At 45.3% G+C, this 24,679-nt stretch overlaps 1 protein-coding gene across 3 annotated transcripts; it reads left to right on the top strand.

Annotated features, from left to right (window-relative positions):
- The first annotated feature begins 5,492 nt into the window (after positions 1-5,492).
- Positions 5,493-15,285, top strand: asb6 (ankyrin repeat and SOCS box containing 6). Of its 3 annotated transcripts, none has more exons than XM_030359309.1 (7): positions 5,493-5,570; positions 5,940-6,063; positions 9,244-9,440; positions 12,305-12,411; positions 12,621-12,729; positions 13,049-13,135; positions 13,835-15,285. In XM_030359309.1, the coding sequence occupies exons 2-7, from the start codon at positions 5,954-5,956 to the stop codon at positions 14,563-14,565; spliced, it is 1,341 nt and encodes a 446-aa protein (XP_030215169.1). In that variant the 5' UTR covers positions 5,493-5,570; positions 5,940-5,953; the 3' UTR covers positions 14,566-15,285. The 3 variants fall into 3 exon arrangements, with proteins under 3 accessions (XP_030215169.1, XP_030215168.1, XP_030215170.1); XM_030359308.1 differs by having other exon boundaries at positions 5,532-5,627; XM_030359310.1 differs by having other exon boundaries at positions 5,560-5,777.
- Positions 15,286-24,679: the final 9,394 nt, after the last annotated feature.

Genomic DNA, 24,679 nt, shown 5'->3' with positions numbered 1-24,679 from the left:
ATATTTAATGAAAATGCCGTTGTTTCTTCACCTTTCATAAACAGATTCAAACTTTCCGATTGTTGTCTCATTGCGCCAATCGGAATGCACCAGCGACCTCGCGTGGAATACACATCCATTTAGAATATATATCCCATAATCAAGTTAGGAAACATACGCTTTAGACAAGGTCGACAGAATATTTATCGTCTGAAAAACCAAAGTTTAAGCAGTTGCTCTAATATTCGTTTTTTCTTCAACACAATATATGTTTACATATTTTCAAAACAGACTAATTGATCACAAAACACAATAATCCACAAGTAGTCATTGCCAATAACTAGGTTGATTACTAAAATGACAAACAATAGAAGGCTTTTGGCCTGTGATACCATTTGAATGAATCCTCATAATACATTTTCATCAAATTAGTTTAAGAGACCTGAGCATCATATCTTCCCTCAAACATGGAACCAGAAATTATTTGCTGGGAGTGCAGAATCCTGGCTGTGGAAAAGTAGTGAAAACCACCCAGCAAACCAATGACAGACGCCATGCATGTAAGTCTAGAAGGGTGCAAGTTTGGCTTTGCATATATGTTCAAATATCCAGGCCAGAATGAAATCCCGCTGGCCACCAAATCACCGTTGCCATGAATGCATTACCATCTGTCCTCATCCGCAGACACGCATTCGCTCCCAAGTTCCTCTTCCTCCGATCTCCATGTCTCCCATGTTCGCTCACTTTTCCTATCAAATGTGTGCAATTTGATCCTGCAAGGAAAACAAATTTGGTTTCTAACAGCTGCAGAAAGCATTAAGGCTGTCTTGGAGCGGGGAGGGGGTTGAGGGTTGTCTGAGGGGGGGCTTGAGCCTGTGAACCGTTCCCTTCCTTGTGCTGTAACGGTAAAATGAAAAAAAAGGATTGCCATTCACACTGAAGGCCGAGGGAGAGAGAGAGAGAGAGGGGGGGGGGTGAGAGATGGGCTAAAATCCCTGAAACTCTGGTCTCTGCCACAGAAGTCTGTTCCAGCCATCAGCAGCCAGTGTGGAGACCAGAGCACGCTCTGTGGGCTAGCTTAGTGTCTGCTGCGGGAAAAAATAAAGAACAAATATGCGGCCCGTCTATCAGTCCCACGCACACATGCTTAATCCATTACCAAGGTCAATTTATGGATATATTGGCCGAAGTTACACACACACACACACACACACACACACACACACACACACACACACACACACACATGTGGGTACACAAAACGACACAAACACATGTACGCACACACACACACACACACACACACACATACACACACACACACCCACACACACACACACACACACACACACACACACACACACACACACACACACACACACACACACACATACACACACACACACACACACACACACACACACACACATACACACACACACACACACACACACACACACACACACACACGCATGCATGCATGCACATGTGCACACAGACACACGCACACACACACACACATGCACACACAAACACACACACTAACACACACACACACACACACACACAAACGTGCACACAAACACAGACCCACACACACAAACACAAACGCATTTTGTGTCAGTGAAAACGATTGGAGCAGGCATGGGGTTAAAACAGGGGATTTAAACAGTTTCCCAGAATCTAAAGACTGGAGTCTTTAGTCTGGGGGGCAGAATACAATGGAACGTGGTAGTTTGAATTTGCTGGCATTTTCCGGAAAAACGTTTCAGACCTTGATGTCTTGAAACGGCTCACAACCAAAATGTCAAGCGCACATAAATGGATTATTACTTCTTTTTGCCATTTTATGGAAGGGCACTCATGTGATAAGCCATTTTTCTGCCTGGCAGTGTCCTCTCAAACACATTAGAATGTTATACAGTATATGTTGTGGGTTATTTATGCAAACAAGCAAAACCACCGCCACTGACAAATAGGTGGAGAGGTTTAAAAAAGAAAGTTTGCAGTTTCCCTTTGGTCTAATCCCCGGGGGGCACACGCGAATAGACCCTCTGACTCTGCTATTGGTCAGTATCCTTCATCCATGACCTTAAGCGCCCGGCAAACCGTCCTCCAGTCACGGGACGGACAGCAGCTCTCCAAATTCATCATGGGCCTTCATTCTCTTTCACAGCCGTATCTGATCTATGATAGCATTAATAATAGCGGCAGCAGAAGGGTCCTGTCGGCCCCTCCTGTGCCCTCAGACTCCAGGACTGAGCAGATTACCACCAGCCATTCACAGCCCATTAAAACTGTATTTACTTATCGGGCCCCACTCTCTGGGGGCCCAGGCATTCTGTTTTCAAGAATGATGCCCGCAGGGAAGGCAAGGAGTGACCTTCCAATAGTCCGCGATACAATGAGTCACTAGAGGCCCTCCCCCTCTCCCGTCCCGTGCCCCCCTCCCACTGCCATGCCCCCCCCCCCCTGCCCACTGCCATGACCCCGCTCACACTCCGATAAAAATGTAGTCCCCTCCCTTTCCCTTTGACTGTCAGACATTTTGGTGAAAGTGTACAGTAAATATATGTTTACAACAAAAGCCTACAACAAATACATTCATATGGAGGAATATGACTAATATGGAATGGATGACTCCCTTAAATGAGCCATTACCAAGTGGACTGTTATTGCTAACAGTCCCCTTGGACTGTTACTCCCCCCCCCCTCCCTATTTACCATGGACTCTATGTAAATATGGAACATCTGCATAATGGCACCAATTATGTGCGGGAGCTGGCTGGCTGTTGGGTGGGAGAGCATGTTTGGACGTTCCCGTATGAATCTTCCTGAACCTGGGGAGAAGAGCTGCTGGTTGTGACGCTGCTCTCTCTTTTTGAGTGACAGCTGAGCAGTCTTCCAAATGGGACAAGGTGAACTCTCTGCATTCTCTCTCACACAGACAGTTATTCCTTATCTGCCAGAACGTGGTATGGCCTACTTTGGGTGTGCTTAACTTTCTCTGACCTTTCAAATGCTGATAATTTCAGCATGCAATCTTCTCTCTCTTCAATAAAATGTGCAGCACAAAAAAGATATTAAGGCCCAGCCAGAACGAACTGTTCCAACAAATCTGTGTTCAATTCAGAACTCATAGAAACGCTCCTGAAGTCCATTATCTCCTCTCTGCGTCCACCTTCACCTCGCCAATGGCCCCGACTAGTCTGCTGCCGTTGGTTTTCAAAAAGCTCTGCATTAGTTGTCCAACTACTTTACGCTTTTATCCAAAGCGACTTACAATAAGTACATTTACCAAAAGAAAGAGAAACAACAATATATGGCTGTTGGTAAAGTAAGGATATTCATAGAACCAAGTGCCAAGCACTAACGATTCATAGGTTAAACCATGCCCTGTATAAAACAAAGCTAAGATAAGACACTACACGATGATAAGTACTATTTTTAAGTTCAAGGGCGTAGAGCATGCAATATGTGCGTACTAACTAATATAGTACTTCCTAATACATCTGTAAACATAGCATTGGATTTGTGGTCATTAACTTCTCCTTCTGCAGACCAAACTACAGAGGTTTTATACAATCTGGGACAGCAGTATACGCCGAGCACATCTCGTCCATGCCCGCGGCGTCGCTGGCAGCAATGGTGGCTGGTAAACTAAGGGGAATGGAGAGGAGGCCAAGCAGGAGCTAAATGCTTAATAGATTTTTTGTTTTACTTTGTTGTACTCTCTGGTAATGAGTCGTTCCATGGCACAGCCACCATATCAGTCCTCCAGGGAACAAAAACAAGTCTTATGGTGCATGCCTCCTTTTCTTTTGTTCTTTAATTTATTCTTTTACCTCTGGTTGAATCGAGTCAATCTATATCGTCAACCATTTTTAGACTGCAATGTAATTCCGATACCAGTCGTGGTAGATTGTGGCTGCATTTAATAAAGAGCCAATTTACTCCAAGCTAAGTTATCTCAGTCCCATTTCTTAGCCTCTGTCCATGTCAGGTTTTCCCTGCATTCAAGCTTCCACCAATTTCAAAGTGTCCCAGAGAAAAGGGATGTTCTGCAAGTATCACTTTTATGTTTGATGTTGCTGTGTTGCTGGTAAATGCTCTTTCAATACATTGCTTGAGAAGGCACATAAGAAATAACACAATAAATGATTCTTATTATAGTTTTACAGTCTAAGCCCCTATTTCGGGAAATAAAAAATATGATACGTGTCAAAATGTATTGTTCAAATGTTCTGGAAGTTTTGCTGTGACACACACTTTTCTGAGTTCTGCGTCTTGCACTTGTTTTTATTTTGCGCTGGGAAGTGAGAAGCAAAAGCCTTGACAGCCGAAGACATTTGTTCCATGGTCAATGTGCCGAATGTGTCACGCCACCCACAGTTGGGAAGTCAGATATCAGATAAGGTTACCCACAACAACCCTGTGGTGTCAAAATGACAAATTAACTTGAAAGTTGAACACAGGATTATCTGCATCATAATCAAAGGACCAAGACAGGTGTGAGCAAAGACTGAAGAACTCACCAATTGCAGATAGAAAACAAAGAAAACGGAAATTGGTTATTCATGAGTGGAAGCTTCAAAACTAGATTTGGGGCTTGACTGAATTGAGAGCGTATTCAAATATTCTGAGACTTCACAGCAAGACGGGCTCTCGAACTGACGATGCCCAATGAATGAAATAATAATAAAAAAGGACATTAAAATACAAGTGATCTTGAACTAATTGTATGAAATTATACAAAGACCTTTAATTAGAGTCCTGTATTTCCTTATCGTAATAAGCGGTTTGAAGTGTCATGGTTGAGTGTACTGGGTGGGCAAAGAACAAATCCGATTCGGGTAACAGATGCAAAAGAAGGTTGAATTTATTTTTAAATATTCCCCATATGGATTTCATAAAGACAAAAAATATTTGTAGCAAATATATTTGGCATTTTTAGTTATGCAACAATGCTGCCACCTAATGACAGAGTTCATCTTTAAAAAAAAGGAAAGGTTTGAATGAAGACAACATCTCATGATATATTCGTGTGTGTGTGTGTGTGTGTGTGTGTGTGTGTGTGTGTGTGTGTGTGTGTGTGTGTGTGTGTGTGTGTGTGTGTGTGTGTGTGTGTGTGTGTGTGCGTGTGTTTAATGAATTAATACATATTTCTTATTTTTTTGTGTCGGTTACGTCATTCTTCCTTGTTATATATCGGGTTCTCTCTACAGAAAACACAGATGGCAATTAGTTTGAGTCACAAATGAGTGCAATTACTCATCCTGGTCAAAGCAGATATCTTGATTCATATTTAATTACATCTATTTGGTTTTATATCTTTATATTCAGATGATAGTTATAAAAATATACATACATTTGTTCAAAGACGCTTTTACCAACAGTGCAACCACTTTCAAATCATATGTGGTCGTTTTTCTCCGCGCTTCAGCGATCGGTAGGGAGAACCTTTGTCACCGGAACCTTTGACACCGTCGCTGTTGGCTGTTCTAGACGAACTTAAAAGAATGACGCACACATGGCGTAAAAGCAGTCTGGTAAACAACAAACCCCAGACAGCACCTCCAGCCTGGTCTTTGGTAAAAAGGAAACCCCAGATCAGATACTACTTCTATGGCCAAACCAGCCTTGTCTTAGTTAAACACATTCATATTCATATCATTTGAGCTCTTGGCCGACGGACGATATATTATTTTATATTATATTACTAATAATATCACTCCGACTCCTAGGTCGTGTACGTTCGAGAGAGCACACATTAAAACTACAGAAACCATTCAAATAATGTAGGGGTAGTAACGGTGTATTTGGACATTTATTTAGATATCATATTGTGAACATTTGCCAGCTGTTTTTGTATTCGATCCAAATGTGACAATTTAATATAATTACATCTTCATGTATTGTTCCCAAATAAAAGTATTACATTTGTATATGTCTCTTTCTAGTGTGTGGAGGAGAGATGCCTTTTCTCCATGGGTTCCGCAGGATCGTTTTTGAGTACCAGCCACTAGTCGATGCCATTCTGGTGACTGTGGGGCTAGAGGAGGGAGCCAGTCGGGATGAGGAGAGGTACGTCCTTACGGCCCATTATGCATCGTTAACGTTACTGTCTATCAGTTTTTATCTCCATGTCCTTTATGTATAAATGTATACATTTTTTTCTTCTTTCTTTTCAATCTTTTGAAATGTTGTTCAGTGCTACTGCTTTGTTTGAAGTTAGATTTTAGCCATGTGTTTCATCAACTACACTAGAAGATACAAATAAAGGAACACATTTCTAATGACTTTTTTTTTAGAATGTGTTAAAGAGTTGTTAATAAGAAATCAAATATCCCACTCCCCTAGAGTTCCCCTAGCCTGACTATGATAACAACTTGCGTTCGGTGGAAAACGAGCACTAGGTATCCTGCTCGCCTTTGAAAAAACGGAAGCTCAGGCAAAAGGGGCCAAGTTACCTCCCCTTTCTCTGCCTTGCAGAATTTGGCCAGAGAATTTGGCCCGCCAATGAGACAATGACCTACTACCGTGCGAGCGCTTTGTGTGTGTGTCGTGTGTGTGTGTGTGTGTGTGTGAGATTACACGCACTGTAACGCATGTGTTGTACACTTCTTTGTTATTTGGATAACTGTCCTGCTGTTGGTGCTACGGCGCATAACACCACGTCGGGTTCTCTTACGTCTCTGGTATTTCAACAACGAGACTCGTAATGGGGGTTATCTCAGCCATGGTTGAGAAGGTATTGGGGGAAAGGAACTTTGGCTTTGCCTCCCTGAAGTACATGAACCGCGACATGGAGGAGAAAGGGATTGTTGCCCGCGATTGTCTTCTGCCGGAGCCCCGCTGCCCGCCGCCTGCTGCCGCGAGGCAACACACCCGGGTGGCACCACCTCCGCCGGGCGCTGGTGCCCCGTGCTGCCCGCCTCAGAGGCGGTAGTGCCTTGACAGCGGGGCTCCGGCGGGAGACAATCGTGGGCAACATTCCCTTTCTCCTCCATGTCGCGGTTCAGTCTACTTCAGATTGATGTGGAAGTGGAAGCACCAGAGACATCGGAGAACCCGACGCAGTCGTTTGATATTCATAATATCGTCTGGAGGCGCATACAGCTTTTGGCCGTGATAGGGATGCACCGAAATGAAAATTCTTGGCCGAAACTGAAAACCGAAAATGAGGAAACCAAGGCCGAAAACCAAAACACCGAAATAAATTATTATGCCAATTTTTGCAAATCGCTATACGTGGGTCTCTCTCAGAAACATTGAAAAACGTCCACACCACAGACATATTATTATTATCCAGACAAGCGTCTGCTGGCCGCGCTTTTTGGTTTGCGTCATCACAAATTTCTGTTTCGGCCGTGTTGTTTCGGTGTTAAAAGTATTTCGGCCGAAAACCGAAAATGCGCTTTTGGGCCATTTTCTGCCGAAAATTCGGTGCATTCCTAATATAGATATCTATGTATGATATGATATTATTTAGATATAGTGCTCCAGGAATCACCCGGAGTGTTCTAGAATATTTACAGAACACGGCCATAGGCTGTGTGCGTTTCTCCATTACATCTACTGTACTCAGGGCGCATGGTAGCGTGGCCGCAAGCTGCTCAGGGCCACATCCCCTCCCTCCTCCTGGACCCGCCTCTCCTCATTTGCTTTAAAGCTACAGACACTGAAACGGCGGGTTTGTGGAAAACTCAATGTGCGACTGGCTCGTAGTGGCTGTAATTCTGCACCACAGTTGAATTACGGGAACGTCTTCAAATACTTTGTTAGGGGCCCACTAATCTATCTATATTAAAGCATCCATAAAGTAGCATGCCATGGGACCTTTAAAGTAGAAAAAGCTGTCCGCCCATTTCTCTGACACTCACTAATTCAGACTTCATAACTTAATCAATATTTTATCGTTAACCTTTGTTCAAAGGTTTAACAAATCTACACACTTGTATCTTCAATAGTCTGGAAACAGAATTTCGATTAACTTTTTAACTTTGTTTCAAAATCACAGTTTAGATCCATGTCGGCTTATTTTGAGTTTGTCTCATTGATTGACACTCCGGTGAGAGCACGAGGACGTGCAGGCACTGCCACGCAGTGTTGCCAGATTGGGCAGTTTTTCTCGCTCAATTGGACTACTTTTTACTACGTTCAGGCGGCGTTGCCAGATTGGACAATTCCTCCAGCCCATTAGACTACTTTTAATAACGTTAGGCTGTAAAAATTAGCATTAGGCAAGTACATAAAATTTTGGTTTAAAAAGAAAATAAGCGTGATTATTTTAATTCTTTCTACATACCATACCTTTCATAAGGCATATCATTTGTGCAGCTAGTACAACTATTACTTCAACTACTATACTACTACTTCAGCGACTACTACTACTTCAGCTACTACTTCTAATACTTCTACTTCAGCTACTACTAGCAGCACCACTACTACTATTATCTTCCAGCTTTGACAGTATTACAGTTTAGCTTCCATCTTTTGTAACAATGTGTTTCAGCACTTTGATTCTTCAGGTAATGTAATTCAACATCAGTCATTTTTCGACTTCAGCTTCCAGGTGCAGTGCAATGCAATTGACCTTTCAGATTTTTCAGCAGTGCAGGGCAATACATTTGACCTTTCAGATTCTTCAGTTCAATTCATTTTACATCTCTGCATTTTTAGCAATGCTTTGCGCTTTTCATTCAGCTGTCACTTTATTTATTTACAACCATTTACATTTTCCTAGAGGGGACATATAATGAAAACAACCCCAAATCCCAGGAAAACACCCACAATTTTCCTGGGATTTGGGGTGTTGCTTTGCGTCTCTGGTGCTCCCACACGCATACAAATTTTGAAAAAAGTCTGTACATGATTTTTTGAATGAGATATGCATTTCTGAATGTACTCCGCCTACAGTTACCAAACTGTAGGCGGAGTCAGTTTCGGCGCCCAATCCTACGTAAGAAGGGGGCACAGTTATATATGACCACCCACTTCCCCATCCCCCTGGGGAGGTGGGAGGTAAGGGTGTTATTATCTGCGAGGTCATATTACTTCTACTGTAGGTACGCCATTGACGCATCTAAAGTAAGAGATAATCACAGCAACCAACATGTCAATACATTAGGTTTTACTTGTTGTTCTACAGTCACTACTAAGCAGAATGTGTCATCATTATGATTGGAAAATTCAAAAATAATGGAATGGATATTAAATAATAAATATTGTCATTAAATGTTCCTGCCTCTGCTCTCAACACAGGTTTACTTTAATCCGAGGCACCCAGCAGGTGGACCAGGGCTCTGTCTGCAGCTCCCTGGTGGAACTGCTGGACAGGGAGTCCACGTCCTCCGTGTTTGAGGAAGGGATCAGCTATGCTCTTTTTAAAGTGGCCGAACAGGGCCTTGTTTACGCAGCTGAGATCCTGCTGCGCTACGGAGCCAATCTGAACTTTGAAGGTGAGCCACAATGTGTCTTCATTTCATGAGACTTATTTTAATACGGCTCTTCTATACCATCATTTTGTTTATTTCTGCTTCACCTAATTTCCCCTTGGGGTCAATTGAGTTCCCATCTTATTGCTCACCTTTACGTTATCTTACTACTATAGTGGCAGGCCTGTCAACCAGTTGCTCATGTGCGCATACGTGCCAAGCAGCCTGCAGCTCACACACACACACACACACACACACAGCACTCGCAAACGCATGCATACACCGCAAGCAAGCACATACACACCGCATACACACTCTAGTTATGGTAAAAAAAGCTCCCAGTTTCAGCTCAAATTTGAAGAAATTGGAGAAAAAAAATAGTTTTGTGTTGAGAGTTCTAGGAAGGAAGGGGGCTATGTTATTCCCATGGTTAATACCCTCGCCACCTGTTGATGCTTACTTATTAGCAGTTACAAGTTGTTGAGTGTGAGCAGGGTTGTATATGAAATTTGTCATATGTAGATCTTTCAGGGTGTCCTCCTGATGAGAATGTAGCCAGTGAGTTAAGACATTTTGACCCTCCTGTGGTTTCTCAAACACAATTATACCCCCTTTTCATATCTCAACCACCAAGAACTGACATGACATCCAAAAATGGAAAACTGCTGATCCCCAGTTACAAGAAAGGATAGACTGACTCCAGCTAATGTCATCTAAATGATTCCAGGCCCCACCAGATATGCTAGCCGCAGTCATATACAAGACAATCTGCATTTTAACTATATTATATTTTCCTGTGTATAAAAACATCAGTATATTTGATTATCAACATAATGCCCTTCAAACACAAAAACATTATTTGTTTTTCATTTTAGATCTATGAATGAGATACAGTACAGTGCTTTGCATATTTCGTAATAGTTATATACGATCAATACGTACGGATATATGTATAAGGGGAGGTAGGGGGCAGTCATGTATTATTTACTGGGCTATAAAGATGGTCAGTAGAAAGGCCTTAAATGTTGGGTATGGAATTCTCTTTTTTGGCCATTTTTGCAAAATTACTTGAAATCCTTATCATAACCCACTTACAGCCACTGAGTTAGAAGTACTGACATGAAAATTAAACAAGGCAATCATCTGTGGAACTGGCAGGGCTTGAAAAACTCCAGCCAATGATTTCCAGACCCACCGAGTGGCATTGGATAGTAAGTACGTCAATCAAACGGTCGTACTGCACTCCCCCTCCCCCGCTCCCCACGCGTGACCCCTTCGTGCACATACTCAAAGCTCGTGACCCAGAGTAAGCTTCTGTTGTTATCCTGCGGTAGCTACTGGAGCTAGTTAACTAGCTAACGGCTCGCTCTCGCGCATCTGTGTTCGCTCGTGCATGATGCGCGTCCATGTACTTGGAATGGGTGGAGTCAGAGTCAGCGTTGAAGGAGAAGGGGTAGGACCATTTGAGTTGTGTATTTTCAAAATCTGCTGGCGTTTCGCAAATCCCATACCCCACCTTTAAGAAGCTGAGAGAGAAACTTGGTTAAGACTTTCAGTTACAATAATTTTTAAGCATGTTTAAATTGCTCGGGTCAAATTGACCCCAAACATCAAAGTTGTACGTTTATTTGAACATAATAGGAGGGTTATGAAGAAAACACATTTTTTAAAGGTCAAGATATTTGAGTTACACCAATGACATGGCATGTACTATGTTAAACTCCATAGAAGATGCAATAAATCATTAAAAAAGATAATTGAACAAATGCACTGCTATGCAGCCGGAATATACCGGCTGAAACTTGAGCATCATCGTTGTCTCAACAATTCATCATAACTAATCGCCGTGTCAAGCCAAGCCGCCCCATTCATCTCCATAACATAAAAATAAGAATGGCAGCCAGTCAACCTGCTCATCGATCAAACCGGCGACGGTATAATAAGTGGCTGACTTAACGGTGACTCAGCATTGCAGCCTCTCCGACAGGACTGTCTGCGTGATCGGTGGCTGTGTGATGTAATCCAGGCGTCATGTCCTCGACCAATCAAATGATTGCTTGACAATGACACGCCGCTTGATGATGTGCCGCCCAGTGTGCTTTCTGAACCTCTGACTGGTTTGACACTGTCCCACGATGCCTCTGTCTTCACCGCGGTGGCAGGTATATTCTCTGGATTCATCGTTAAAGTCCTCGAGTTATTTGTGCTGGTTCTGACTTGAAGGGAACCACTAGCTGTAGTCACAAAATCTTCACGTTGGCTTTGGGTACTTTGGATTTAGCAGCGAAAGTCCTCTGTCATCTGTCACTGGCGCCTCCGTAGTGTGGCGGTAGATTGTTATCTTGGGAGCGTGTCCATCACCAGATTAATCAAGGTTTCCCATACCAACAGGCCGTCTCCAGGCTCTGACGAGGCCGCAGGCGGCTGCCGTCTGTAGGACAACCGTCTCTCCAGCCAAGCTTTTGTCATTTTTTCTGTTTTTTATTCCGTTTCCCAAATTATGCCTCACTATTCCACCATCGAAAGTGGAATGTGATTGTAGAAGTCCTTCATCGGTTACATTTTCAAAGGCTTCTCATAACCACACTACACAACAAACCATAGTGCAAAGCCCTCTAAAGGCCTCCCCTAAACTGTCAGGAAATAAATACTTTTGGTGGTGGGGGGGGGAGGAGCATAGTTACAAAAAACTAAAAGAAAAATCAGCATTTTTTTTACCTGTCTAACTCTTCATGATTAAAGCACTGAAATGAAAAAAAAAAAAGTGAGTTAAAGTATAGGCCTTTGGTTTGCTGTGTTTCTTTGAATCCTACCACTCAAAGAAGCTTATTCTTTATTCATTCTTAATTCCCCGTTCCAATCCTCTTACCTCCTGGTCCCCCCCTCAGACCCGGTGTCCTACTACAACCCGCTGCACATCGCCGTGCTGAGGGGCCGGCCCAGCATGGTGCGGCTGCTGGTGGGCCACGGGGCGGACGTCCAGAAGAGAGACCGGGTGAGCTCAGTATCCCTCCCACAGTGTTAACCACAGAGACCCTCTGTCCCCCTGCATTCACACGGCTCCCCTTTCAGTTTATTTTCATTAACGAGCCGGGAGGTCTCGTGGGATGCCTCACACAGACTGGGGACCCATTGGGGTTTAACCCAGAACATTTGGTCGGGGATGCAGAACACCCTCACCTCACTAACCAGCCATTTTCATAGATCCATGAGAGTAGTCCCTTGGACCTGGCCAGTGAGGACTCGGACCGGCTGGCCTGTATGCACACCCTGCTGGACATGGGGGCGGAGGTGAACGCACAGGATAAACTGGGTACGTTGAGTGTGTGTATTTATACATATGTATTGTATACTTATTTCAATAATCAACTTAATAAATGTACCATTTTATAATGGAAGTCATTGGGCAGCCAGCACAGCCCTCTGTTTCACAACTTAATTCTTAACTTTGCCTGTTTTCTCTTCTTCTAGTCAATACACATTAATGCAGCCACAACTTTTATGTTTGTGTTGTTATGCTTACTCCTATCAGACTTTAAACTTTTGAACTCTGTTCTTATATGTGTATAAATGTTCCATTCAGTTCAACTGTTGATTGTACGTCTCTTTATTTTGCTCCGTCTTCCCAAAAGGTAAAACTGCTCTTCTGCACGCCCTGGCCAGCAGCGATGGACTCACGGTGCACAACGCAGAGAACATCCAGCTGCTTCTCCAGAGAGGTACCCAACACCCCCCACCCCCCCCACCCCCCATTGATATAAAATCAATGTGTTGTTTATATTTATAATACATTTTTGAGCATGAAATACAGGATATTTTACTGGAAACAAATGGCAGATTATAAGGGTGTTATTTTGGATTTGTCTCCGCAGTTTAAAGACGCTAATATATATATCCGCCACTAGATGGCACTCCTTAGCCAGTTTAATCCGCCCTAGTGGACGTCGAGATCATCGCGGACTCAATTGCAAGGGTGTGTCATAAATATGTGGCAAATATAGCAGCATAACTCGGTACCTAGAAGTGGCAGGAAGCATCGGATGGTTCCTTGGTTGGTGTAGGACATTCCAAAATGGCAGAATCACTGAACTAGATCTTCGTATTGTATATTTTCCTCAGATGTGTCCATGGCACATGAAAATTATCGGCTCGGCCATCCCAAGAGTACAGTTTGTAATATTATGCATGTTAGGGAAGGGTTGGAGGGAGGTATACGCCAAATAGTTTTTTGCATGAAAGTGTGTGTGTGCTTGAGTGTGTGTGTGTGTGTGTGTGTGTGTGTGTGTGTGTGTGTGTGTGCTTGTATGAAAGGATTCTTCAAGCTTCCTTTCGCCCTTTGGAAACGTGCAACGTGTATATCGACCCAAATGAACCAGCACGAGGCGTAACCGTCTTAACGACGTTCCGTTGGTTCCCAGGCGCCGACGTCAACGCCACCACGGAGGCGGGCGAGTCGGCCGTGTCCTCGCTGGTCTTCCTCGTCAAAGAGTCCCTGGAGGCGGGCAGCGCGGAGGACGCCGCCCAGATGGGTCGCTTCTGCGTGCGGGCCGCCGAGCTGCTGCTGGCCCACGGCACGGACGCCAGCCGCTGCCTCGTGGAGGACGGCGAGCCCTCGCTGACGCAGGCCAGCCTGGAGCACTTCGACCTGCTGCTGCCGCTGGCCACGCTGCTGCTGTACCGCGGCGCCGCCTTCGCCTGCTCCCGCCACGGCGCCGCCTGCTGGTCGGGCTCGGCGCTGCTGTTCCGGCGGCTGCGGAGCGTCCTGCAGCCGAGCGGCGGCGGCGGCGGCGACGAGGGCCGCGCCGCCGAGATCCTGGAGCAGGCCGAGTTTGTGCTGGATGCGGCCAGGGTGGACCACCCCTCGCTGCCGCCGCCCCCCGGGCTGGAGCCCCTGCTGCTGGGCGACGGGGCCGGCGCCCAGGGCCTGCTGGAGCTCCACAGGCGAGTGACGGAACAGGAGGCGAGCCCTCCGGCCCTGCGCTGCCTCTGTAGGGCCTTCTTGAGGAGACACCTCCAGCCCGGGCCCCTGGGTCGCAAAGTGAAAGCGCTGCCGCTGCCGGACCGCCTCAAAGACTTTCTGCTGCCAGAACACACAGCGAGTCTGAAGCCGAGCTGGAGGTCGTTCAGGCCCGTACACGCCTCACCGTGAGAGGTCCGTCTGTCTGCTCAGAGTGGGAGAAAATCTGCTGTACAACGTAAATGTTGCTGGAATGTCTTAATAATAATCTTAAATTAACACTTGATTATTAATGTAATGAGCTACCACTGAGGCCTTTTTAGTTAGAAAGATAATGTGCCATTTTACATGTCCGTACAGGTTCACAATCAGGTTCACAATCTTCTCTTAGCAATGCTGGGATTTGTTATGCATATGATGTAATTCTGTTTTAATGACACTAGATGGCACTGGGACTCTCAAAATGCACACATGACCGCTTTTCTTTTCCTCTTTCGTTCTGGTTTCATCTTCTAGATTTTGGATAATTTTCAGTGGCTAAAATAGCATCAGCAACAGCTGCCAATTTAAACACATGTCCATTTTCCTCACAGTTGTGTTTTTACTGAAGATGGGAAAAATATACCAGTTATTCCCCGATTGTATTGTGGTCCAGTTTAATGTGTATCGTCCATAGTCCTATTTTCCAAGCAGCCATGCAGCGGCACTGTAGCCTCGAACATGCCTAGTGGTCTTTAGTTATCTATTAGGGAGACGAGGCTGGGTAATTGGTGATATATTTCTAACTTTCTTCCTCGAGGCGCTGTTCCACGTGGAGCCCATGCTACATGAATAAGTGGTATTTTCATAATAATAAGTAATAAGTCATAATGAATTGCATGTACATGAGAAATAAAGTCATACATATTGTGACTTGCTGTGGTCGATTCGGAAAAAGTGCACAAATCTCTCCATCCACATCTGGCTGGACGTGAAAGGGCCGGGGAGTCACCACGAGTGAGGCGAAGTTGAGTTAACGTCCGTCTCTGGTGGTAAACACAACGTATGGAGATAACTGGCTTCAAGCAGAAGGGGGTTTGGGGAGAATCACTTTGGTGCGTGTGAACAACATAAAGCATCCAGGACTAGAGGACTGTGTGTGTCTACGGCTATGACAGTCAAACTAAATAGGACGCTTTGTTACACAACTAACCCCTTCCTGACATCACTGGAGCTGGAGAGGCTCCAGTGCTCCCGGGCTCTCCGGCCCCTCATCTTATCTAGGTCACAGCCTCCGAGGAGCGGCGTGCTGCGGTGCCTCCGAGGAGAGGCGCTCTGTGGAGTCGCGGTGGCAGCAGCAGCGGCATGACTAACGCTTCATTCTCCTGTCTTTCTGAATCTCCATGCACAGTCCTTGATAAAACCTCCACAACACGTGCTTTTGTAGCATATACACTAAGATATGGTGGAGCCGACGCGCAGGGCGGTATGGTGCGTAATTAGAATACGCGCTTCTGGTGCGGCGTACAGCCATGTAGGCCACCCGATGAGGTGGTGCTGGTGTCGGACGCGTCGAAATCACAATGTTAGATTCTAACTTCTATAGGCAACAATAAACTATCTGCAGAAGCAGCCTCCGTGCACAGAGAATCCAATCCAGTGAGCAGAAGGCAATAGCATAGAGATGGAGGGGCGGGCTGAACCAGTACTCTCCATCCAGCGTTTATTGGAAAACAGCGCGACTGGAGCTTGGTACTGAAATTAGTTATTGATCTATTCTCTCTCAGAAGCCCATGGGTCTCTCCCTCCAAGCACACCTGCTCATTCTCTCGCAGCATTTTCCTTTCACTGCAATCCCATTGTGCCTTTACCCACAGCTCTGCTCTAATTCTAAGGTTTGGTGAATACACGCCGCACACGTTCACCCTTCCTAACTATCTTCCTTTGCGTTTATTTGTGTTACCAGCGCCACAATATTCTGCATGCACATGACACGTCCTGACCTCGAGGTGGTAAAACATGTTACTTCCAATACTTTTAACGATGTTTAACCTGGCTAACACACAGTTAATATTTTTGCCCATAAATAATAGGGCCACATCTTCTCATCCTCTACTCACACCATCTCAGCTCTTTCCTGTGAGACCATTCATTCACTTCCATGACCCTGCTATAGGGGTAGAGCAATGCAAAACAGACCTGCTATTACAGGACACTGTATATATATATATGTATATATATATATATATATATATATATATATATATATATATATATATATATAAGTTTTGTTTCTTCATTTATTTAAACATATATATAGATAAATACACAATGTATCCAAATATATTTATGCCTCCATATTTGTCTTGTATTGAACACATTGAGGCCAATTCGATTTTTTTTTTTATGTATGGACTTTAGAGTTGAGGGGCAATGTGTGTGTGTGTGTGTGTATGTGTGTGTGTGTGTGTGTGTGTGTGTGTGTGTGTGTGTGTGTGTGTGTGTGTGTGTGTGTGTGTGTGTGTGTGTGTGTGTGTGTGTGTGTGGGGGGGGTGTACCTCCACATCATCCCTGACAAAGGCAGGGGGAGAGGCTGAGGGCATACAGACACTGTGCATCTCCTCACCCTTCTCTAGACAATGTCTAGACGCGGGATAATTGCAGACATCACTGAACACTCAGCTGCTGCAGCAGGCCACCAGGGACCTGAGGTTTGGGGGGAATGGTCAGCACTGAGGGGTCGCACTGGCTCCATTGCTGCTAAGGCCAGCTATAGAGCCAGGTTGTGTGTGCTTGTATAATGGTGTGGTAATATGTGCATATGTTTGGAATTGGCACACATGCAATTTTTTGTGTTAATGAATAGATGCCTGCTTATGTATACTATGTATTTCTGTGTGTTTGTGTGTGTGCGTGTGTGTGCGTGCGTATGCGTGTGTGTGTGCGTGTGTGTGTGAGTGTGTCTGTGTTTCATTGCATGTGTGTGTGTATAATTGTTTTTCAAGTTTCTTTTATTAAGTTTTTCACCAAAATATATATTATGGTTTAAATGTGTGTCTATGTGTAGAATTGTGTGTTTAATTGTAAACATATATTATCTGTGTGTGTTATCTGTGTGTATGTGTGTGTGTGTGTGTGTGTGTGTGTGTGTGTGTGTGTGTGTGTGTGTGTGTGTGTGTGTGTGTGTGTGTGTGTGTGTGCGTGCGTGTGTGTGTGTGTTTATATGAGGGGCCGTCTGGGACAGAATTCATACTTGGTCTTACACACACTATTATACTCTCTCACATACACTATTATACTCTCTCACATACACTATTATCCTCTCTCACATACACTACTACTCTCTCACACATACACTACTATACTCTCTTACATACACTACTATACTCTCCTACATACACTACTATACTCTCTTACATAAACTACTATACCCTCTCACATACACTACTATTCTCTCTCACATACACTACTATACTCTCTCACATACACGACTATACACTCTCATACTTACATGTAAAAGGAGTTTAATAGTTTGAATGAAACGGAAGTGAGTTTGAATGAAACGGAAGTGAGTTTGAAATGTTCATTAGAGTCCGCAGAAATCGAATATCAATATTATTTTAGTGTAATTACATTGTGTATATGCACAAGCCATCTTATACAAAGCAGCCGAAAAATAGAAAACCGAAACGCTACTATGTTTTTTTTTCTGCGATTCAGGGTTTGAATTCTGCTATTGTCGTCTGATTCATTGTATCCGCTGTGTTTGCCAGGGTCTCAGGGTCTTCCGACTCTGGGGAAGAGCCTGCTAGTTTACGCACACCAGTTGCGCATTTGTTTTCTCAACCACACGTGAGACGTTGTTTGACATGCTGGATATCGTCAGAAAGGTATTTTCATTGGCTATTAGGATATATAAGGCCCGTCCCCGACCCTTGCTGTCTGCTGGTGTAGCTGTCAATCAAAGTATACACGCACCGTTTTGATAGTGATCGCCTCATTGGCTTGTAAGGCTTGTAAACAAGGAAGTATTGGTCTTACAGACATGTGGGAGGGCTCTATGTCACCGTGAGACCCTGGCAAACACAGCGGATTCATTGAATCAGACGACAATAGCAGAATTCTAACCCTGAATCGCAGTTTTCAAAAAACAACAACATAATAGCGTTTCGGTTTTCTATTTTTCGGCTGCTTTGTATAAGATGGCTTGTGCATATACACAATGTAATTACACTAAAATAATATTGATATTCGATTTCTGCGGACTCTTATGAACATTTCAAACTCACTTCCGTTTCATTCAAACTCACTTCCGTTTCATTCAAACTATTAAACTCCTTTTACATGTAAGTATGAGAGTGTATAGTCGTGTATGTGAGAGAGTATAGTAGTGTATGTGAGAGAGAATAGTAGTGTATGTGAGAGGGTATAGTAGTGTATGTAAGAGAGTATAGTAGTGTATGTGAGAGAGAGTAGTAGTGTATGTGAGAGAGTATAATAGTGTATGTGAGAGAGTATAATAGTGTATGTGAGAGAGTATAATAGTGTATGTGAGAGAGTATAATAGTGTGTGTAAGACCAAGTATGAATTCTGTCCCAGACGGCCCCTCATATGTTTATGTTTGCGTGTTTGTGTGTATGTGTGTGTGTGTGTGTGTGTGTGTGTGTGTGTGTGTGTGTGTGTGTGTGTGTGTGTGTGTGTGTGTGTGTGTGTATGTGTGTGTGTATGTCAGTGTCTATATTATTGAGTTTTAATGTGATTAGATGTTTGCATGTACATGGTCGCTTGTGTTTACCTAGGTGTATAATTGTGTTTTATAATCTGTGTTCTTTAAGGTGAACATATGTTTGTTTTTTGTATGTGTGTGTGTGTACGTTTGCATATTCGTGTGTTTTAACATGTTTGTATGTGAGTACATGTTTGCATGAGTGCTTGCGTATACCTGTGTTTTGTGTGAATGTGTGTCCACCTGTGTGTTTACCTTATGTGTGCTGCACATATATGTTTTATAGATTGAGGTTTGTGCTCGTTGGCTCACATTATTTGAAACATGTTGCAGGCAGCAAGACGGAGTTGCTATCAGAGAGGGAGAGAGGGAGAGCGAGGCAAGGAGTGGAAGGCATAGAGCAAGACATAGAGACACGGAGAGAGAGCAATTAGAGAGAGGGACAAAGAGACAGAGGGAGAGAGAGAGAGCGAGAGAGAGAGAGAGAGAGAGAGAGAGAGAGAGAGAGAGAGAGAGAGAGAGAGAGAGAGAGAGAGAGAGAGAGAGAGAGAGTAGACTAGACCTAGTGGACTAGACGTCTAGTGCACACACAGTACTGAGTGTTCATAACCACAGATGTGGTGACTTCATCAGAGAGAAATGCAGTCTATCCAGTCACTCTGAAGTTGTTGGTTTTAGCGCACAAAACCAGTGGCCTTTAACAACCAAGCGAATGAAGTACAGAATATGTTGACTGGTATGTGGGGATATATGATCCAGCTAGCGCTCTGATTGGTGGGACCGTGCTTGTGGTAGGCCGGGGATATAACTAATCTTTGTGGGGGTTGACCGGAGAGCTGAGTCCTGGTCGTGGACCCCATCTGTTCAGGGAGAGGAACCGTAAGCAGGGCCTGGTGAGATGCCTTGAATGGCCTGGTGAGATGCCTTGAATGGCCTGGTGAGATGCCTTGAATGGCCTGGTGAGATGCCTTGAATGGCCTGGTGAGATGCCTTGAATGGCCTGGTGAGATGCCTTGAATGGCCTGGTGAGATGCCTTGAATGGCCTGGTGAGATGCCTTGAATGGCCTGGTGAGTTGCATTTACAGGCCGCATGTGTCCTATATGTGCACCCGTTCCTCCTTGCTTGCATGTCGCTCTTTCATAGCTCTTCAAGGGGATTATGATCAGTTCAATTATCAAAGTTTTGATTATAAAGCAGGCCTAAGGCTATAGCCCAGCTTGATTGTGGACTGGTTCATTAAAACAACCAACTTTGAAGAATATGTGTGTCTGATCATATGCATGTGTTGTTGTATTTAATGATAATTCACCTCCCTTTTATTTGTATTTACATTGAACTTTTTAAGAAGGGAGCTGTTCTTGCAAAACAAAGGCTATACAAATAATTTAGGGTCTGTAAATGGGAAATAAAGGATTTTGGGGAATAGGAGTGAATGCCCAACATGTTTTGAACTCGTCGTGTTGGTAGCAGGACTAGTGGCTGAGGAGGCTATGGCTCCACCAGCACCGCTGTTTGAGCCTACAGCTCCTTCTTTAGAGGAAGAAACTATCTCTAGACTTCTAGAAGTGACGCCATTCCACAGAAATCCCAGACCACTGGCGCCGAGGCTGCTTCTTGCAGGAGGATACGGTGCACAAGACACACCCTTGCTATTCTATACTTGGTGCGGAAAAAAAAACGAGGAACTACATGTCCTACACTGCAGCTAAAGCCTAAAACAAGTGCATTCCCCGAAAGTAACCTCCACTCCTGTCTGTCTTTGTGTTCGGTCTTCTGAATTGTTCTTCTCTTTTTCATATTGCCTTCTTTACACTATGTGTTCTCATTGTGCTCTCCTGTTTTTTAACCGTGAATTGAGGAAGCGAACAGAGGCACCGGCGCAGCGAGCTACAACTCTTCTTCCCAGCCCTGCTTCCTCCTGATCCTCCTCTTTGTTGTGGTCTATGCATGCCTGCTCTAGTCACATGACTGCGTTTCTATGGCAACTCGGGTTTGAGTAATCATTTGCGTTACGACCTTTATTCCCTTGAGGAAAGGGGAGGGGGAGGTTAGACTCAGCCTGCAGAGGGAGAGAGGGAGAGCTGCGAGGAAGGCAGGCAGAGCGAGGGAGAGAGAGAGCAGAGAGGAAGGCAGGCAGAGGGAGAGAGAACAAGAGAGGGAGAGGAAGGCAGGCAGAGAGAGAGAACGAGAGAGAAAGAGAGAGGAAGACAGGCAGAGGGAGGGAGAGAGAACAAGAGCAGCGAGGAAGGCAGGCAGAGGGAGGGAGAGAGAGTGAGAGAGAGCGAGAAAGGCAGGCAGAGGGAGGGAGAGGACTACTAAGCCGGACTACTAACTGTGTTTAAAACAATATGTAACCATCTCTACCTTTTCTACAGCTCACAGATGTTATTATGTGAAATAATAAAAACATACTAACCTCACCATTCTATAGCCTGCATCATGTGATACATTTCAGACCTGCGAGAGGGATGTATACTGAATCTAGCATACTACTCTCCCTCACTCTAAGCACCGGGTGTAGAACCAGTTCAGAAGGGCCCTTTATATTTCACAGAGGCCTGCTCCACCCTGCCCTTCACCCCCTTCGTTCTGGGGCTGAAGGAAAGCTGCGCCGTGCCACATGTGCAAGTCTCAGCAGAAACAGAGTCTGCATGTTCCTGTTTCGTGCTCTCCTGACTACGTTGCCATGGTTACCGAGCTAGTCCACCAAGGCGCACACGTAGCCTTCTCCCCTCCCCTCTCGTTTTCTCTCTCTCTCTCTCTCTCTCTTGCTCTCTCTTTTGCTTTCTCTCTCTCTCTCTCTCTCTCTCTCTCGCTCTCTCTCTCGCTCTCGCTCTCTTTCTGCTTCTCTGTGTTTCTCTCCCTCCCTCCACCGTTGGGTGATTCAACCCATCAGTTGGGTTTTGTCATCTTCTGGACTTCTCTCTCCACTGCGTCCCTTCAGAAAACTTTCTCGTTTGCTAGTGTGCGTGACTCCAACTGAAAAGGAAAAAAAAATGTGTGTGTGGCTAAGATGGTCTAATTATATGTTTGACCGGCAGTATATATGTAGAACGGGGGTAGGGACTATTGGAGGGGGGAGGGGGGGGGGGAGGTTGTCCATGATAGACACCATGGGGGGTTGTGCGGTGGAGGTGCTGGTGGCTGCTTCCAGGTGCCTGGGACTGGGCTTGAATATGAATGAGGGGCCCTGGTTCTCCAGAGATGGCAGTTGGGAGAGAGATTGAGACAGAGAGAGAGGGAGAGAGAAGGGGGGGGAGAGGGAGAGAGAGAGAGAGAGAGATGGGTGGAGTGCTAGAGCCTGCTCGGTTGAGAGGCCCCCACAAGCTGCTGACAGGAGGAGCTGGAGCTAGCCATCACGTTAATTAGCGTTCCTACTCTAGCAGCTCGGAGCAGGGGGACTGGGTGAGAGGGATGTGGGGGTGGTATATGACTCATAGACAGTATGGTTTATTCATGATGGAGGAAGGGGTGTGTGTGTGTGTGTGTGTGTCTCGGTGTGTGTATGTGTGTGTCTCAGTGCGTGTCTCAGTGCGTGTCTATATCTGTGTATGTGTGTGCATGAGTGCACGCTTTGGTGTGTGTGTGTATATGTCTGTGTCTGTATATGTGTGTGTGTCTGTGAGTCAGTCTCAGTGTTTTGTGTGTGTCTGTGCATGTGTGTGTGTTTGTGTGCATGCGTGCTTGTTCAGTGTATGTGTCGGCTCAGTATGTTGCGCTGTTTTGTGTGTCTCACTGCTTTCTGTGTGTGTGTTTCTTGAATTTTTCAGTGCGTGTGTGGATGTGTTTTTGTGCGTGCATGTGTGCCTGAGTGCATGGCAGCGTGTGTATCGGTGTATGTGTGAAAGAGAGAGAGGCTGTCTTTGAGAGAGTGAGGGTGAGAGCAAGAGAGAAGCAAAGCGAGGGAGTATATATTTTAATTCAGACAATACTACAATGTGTTTGTAGTGTATTTGTGTGTTTATGTGTGTGTGTGTGTGTGTGTGTGTGTGTGTGTGTGTGTGTGTGTGTGCGTGTGTGCGTGTGTGTGTGTGCGTGTGTGTGTGTGTGTGTGTGTGTACATGTGTTTTTGTGCAATCTTGGTAGATCACTGATTGGCACCAAGCCAAGGCAGTATGCCTTGATTGTAAAACCTGGAATATGTTGTGATTCAGCTTTTTCCTGTTCTATGCGTCGTCGGTTAGCCCTTTACAGAACACACATAACGCAAAACGTTTTTACATCATTTACATCACACAACGGACAATACGTTAAACCACAGGAGTTTAACTCACTGATTCTTCCGCCCTTAGTGGAGAGCAGAGGAAGGGAGATGGTGTCGGCCCCTCTGTTCCTCCACCACTGCTCCCCCGTCCCTCCCATGCAGCCCCACCGTATTATTGATCCCATCCCCTTCCTGAGGAGGAAGAGTAGGCCTGATGAGATGGGTTAAGGGCTCTCCTCTCCTGGGTGACCTGACCTTGTCTCCTGTGCTCTGGACTCTGACAGTGATCTGCTGCCCCTCTGGTGGGGTAGAGGTGGGGGAGGGGGGGGGGTTGAGTGGTGTGTGGGAGGAGGGGGTGTGCGGGGGTAGGCTCCCGGGATCGACCGGTGTAGGGGGGGGGTGTGAGGCCCGGGTTCAGACGAACCCTTTGGTTGACTCGCCATACCGTCCGTCGCAGTGACTCCGAGAGGAAGAAAAAGAAAGGAAGGAAAAACAAGATGTGATTCGATGTTGGCGGATCTCCATCTCAACATAGCCAATATCCCGCCGGACCAACCTTATCCCTACCACACCTAGCTGCTGTCTCTTCCACCCTAACCCTGTCTCTGACTCCCTAACCCTGTCTCTACCACCCTAACCCTGTCTCTACCACCCTAACCCTGTCCCTACCACCCTTAACCCTGTCTCTACCACCCTAACCCTGTCTCTACCACCCTTAACCCTAACCCTGTCCCTACCACCCAAACCCTGTCTCTACCACCCTTAACCCTGTCTCTAACAACCTAACCCTGTCTCTACCACCCTAGACCTGTCTCTACCATCCTAACCCTAACCCTGTCTCTACCACCCTAACCCTAACCCTGTCTCTACCACCCTAACCTGGTCTCTACCACCCTTAACCCTGTCTCTACCACCCTAACCCTGTCTCTACCACCCTAACCCTGTCTACCACCCTAACCCTGTCCCTACCACCCTAACCCTGTCCCTACCACCCTAACCCTGTCTCTACCACCCTTAACCCTAACCCTGTCCCTACCACCCTAACCCTGTCTCTACCAACCTTAAACCCTACCTCTACAACCTTAACTGATGTAGGGGTTAGGGTGGTAAAACAAACCTTAAACTAACCTTAAACTAACCCTGTCTCTAACACCCTAACCCTGTCTCTACAACCCTAACCCTGTCTCTACAACCCTAATCCTGTCTCTACCAACCTTAAACTAACCAAGTCCCTACCACCCTTAACCCTGTCTCTACCACCCTAACTCTATACCTGTCTCTGCCACCCTTATACTAACCCTGTCTCTATACCCTAACCTTAACCCTGTCTCTACCAACCAAAACCCTAGCTCTACACAGAGAAGTGCCTCATGAGAAAGTCTCATGCCGAGCTA

Source organism: Gadus morhua, chromosome 6 (genome assembly GCF_902167405.1).
Source record: "Gadus morhua chromosome 6, gadMor3.0, whole genome shotgun sequence".
Lineage (NCBI taxonomy): Eukaryota > Metazoa > Chordata > Actinopteri > Gadiformes > Gadidae > Gadus > Gadus morhua.
The sequence above is the reverse complement of the archived record's forward strand: the minus strand, read 5'-3'. Positions and strand labels throughout refer to the sequence as shown.

What these genes read in the sequence shown, in the direction of transcription:
- asb6 (XM_030359308.1), top strand. An exon ending in AGCCAATCTGAACTTTGAAG is followed by an intron (nt 9,441 to 12,304) that starts GTGAGCCACAAT and finishes TCCCCCCCTCAG; the next exon opens with ACCCGGTGTCCTACTACAAC. An exon ending in ACGTCCAGAAGAGAGACCGG is followed by an intron (nt 12,412 to 12,620) that starts GTGAGCTCAGTA and finishes CCATTTTCATAG; the next exon opens with ATCCATGAGAGTAGTCCCTT.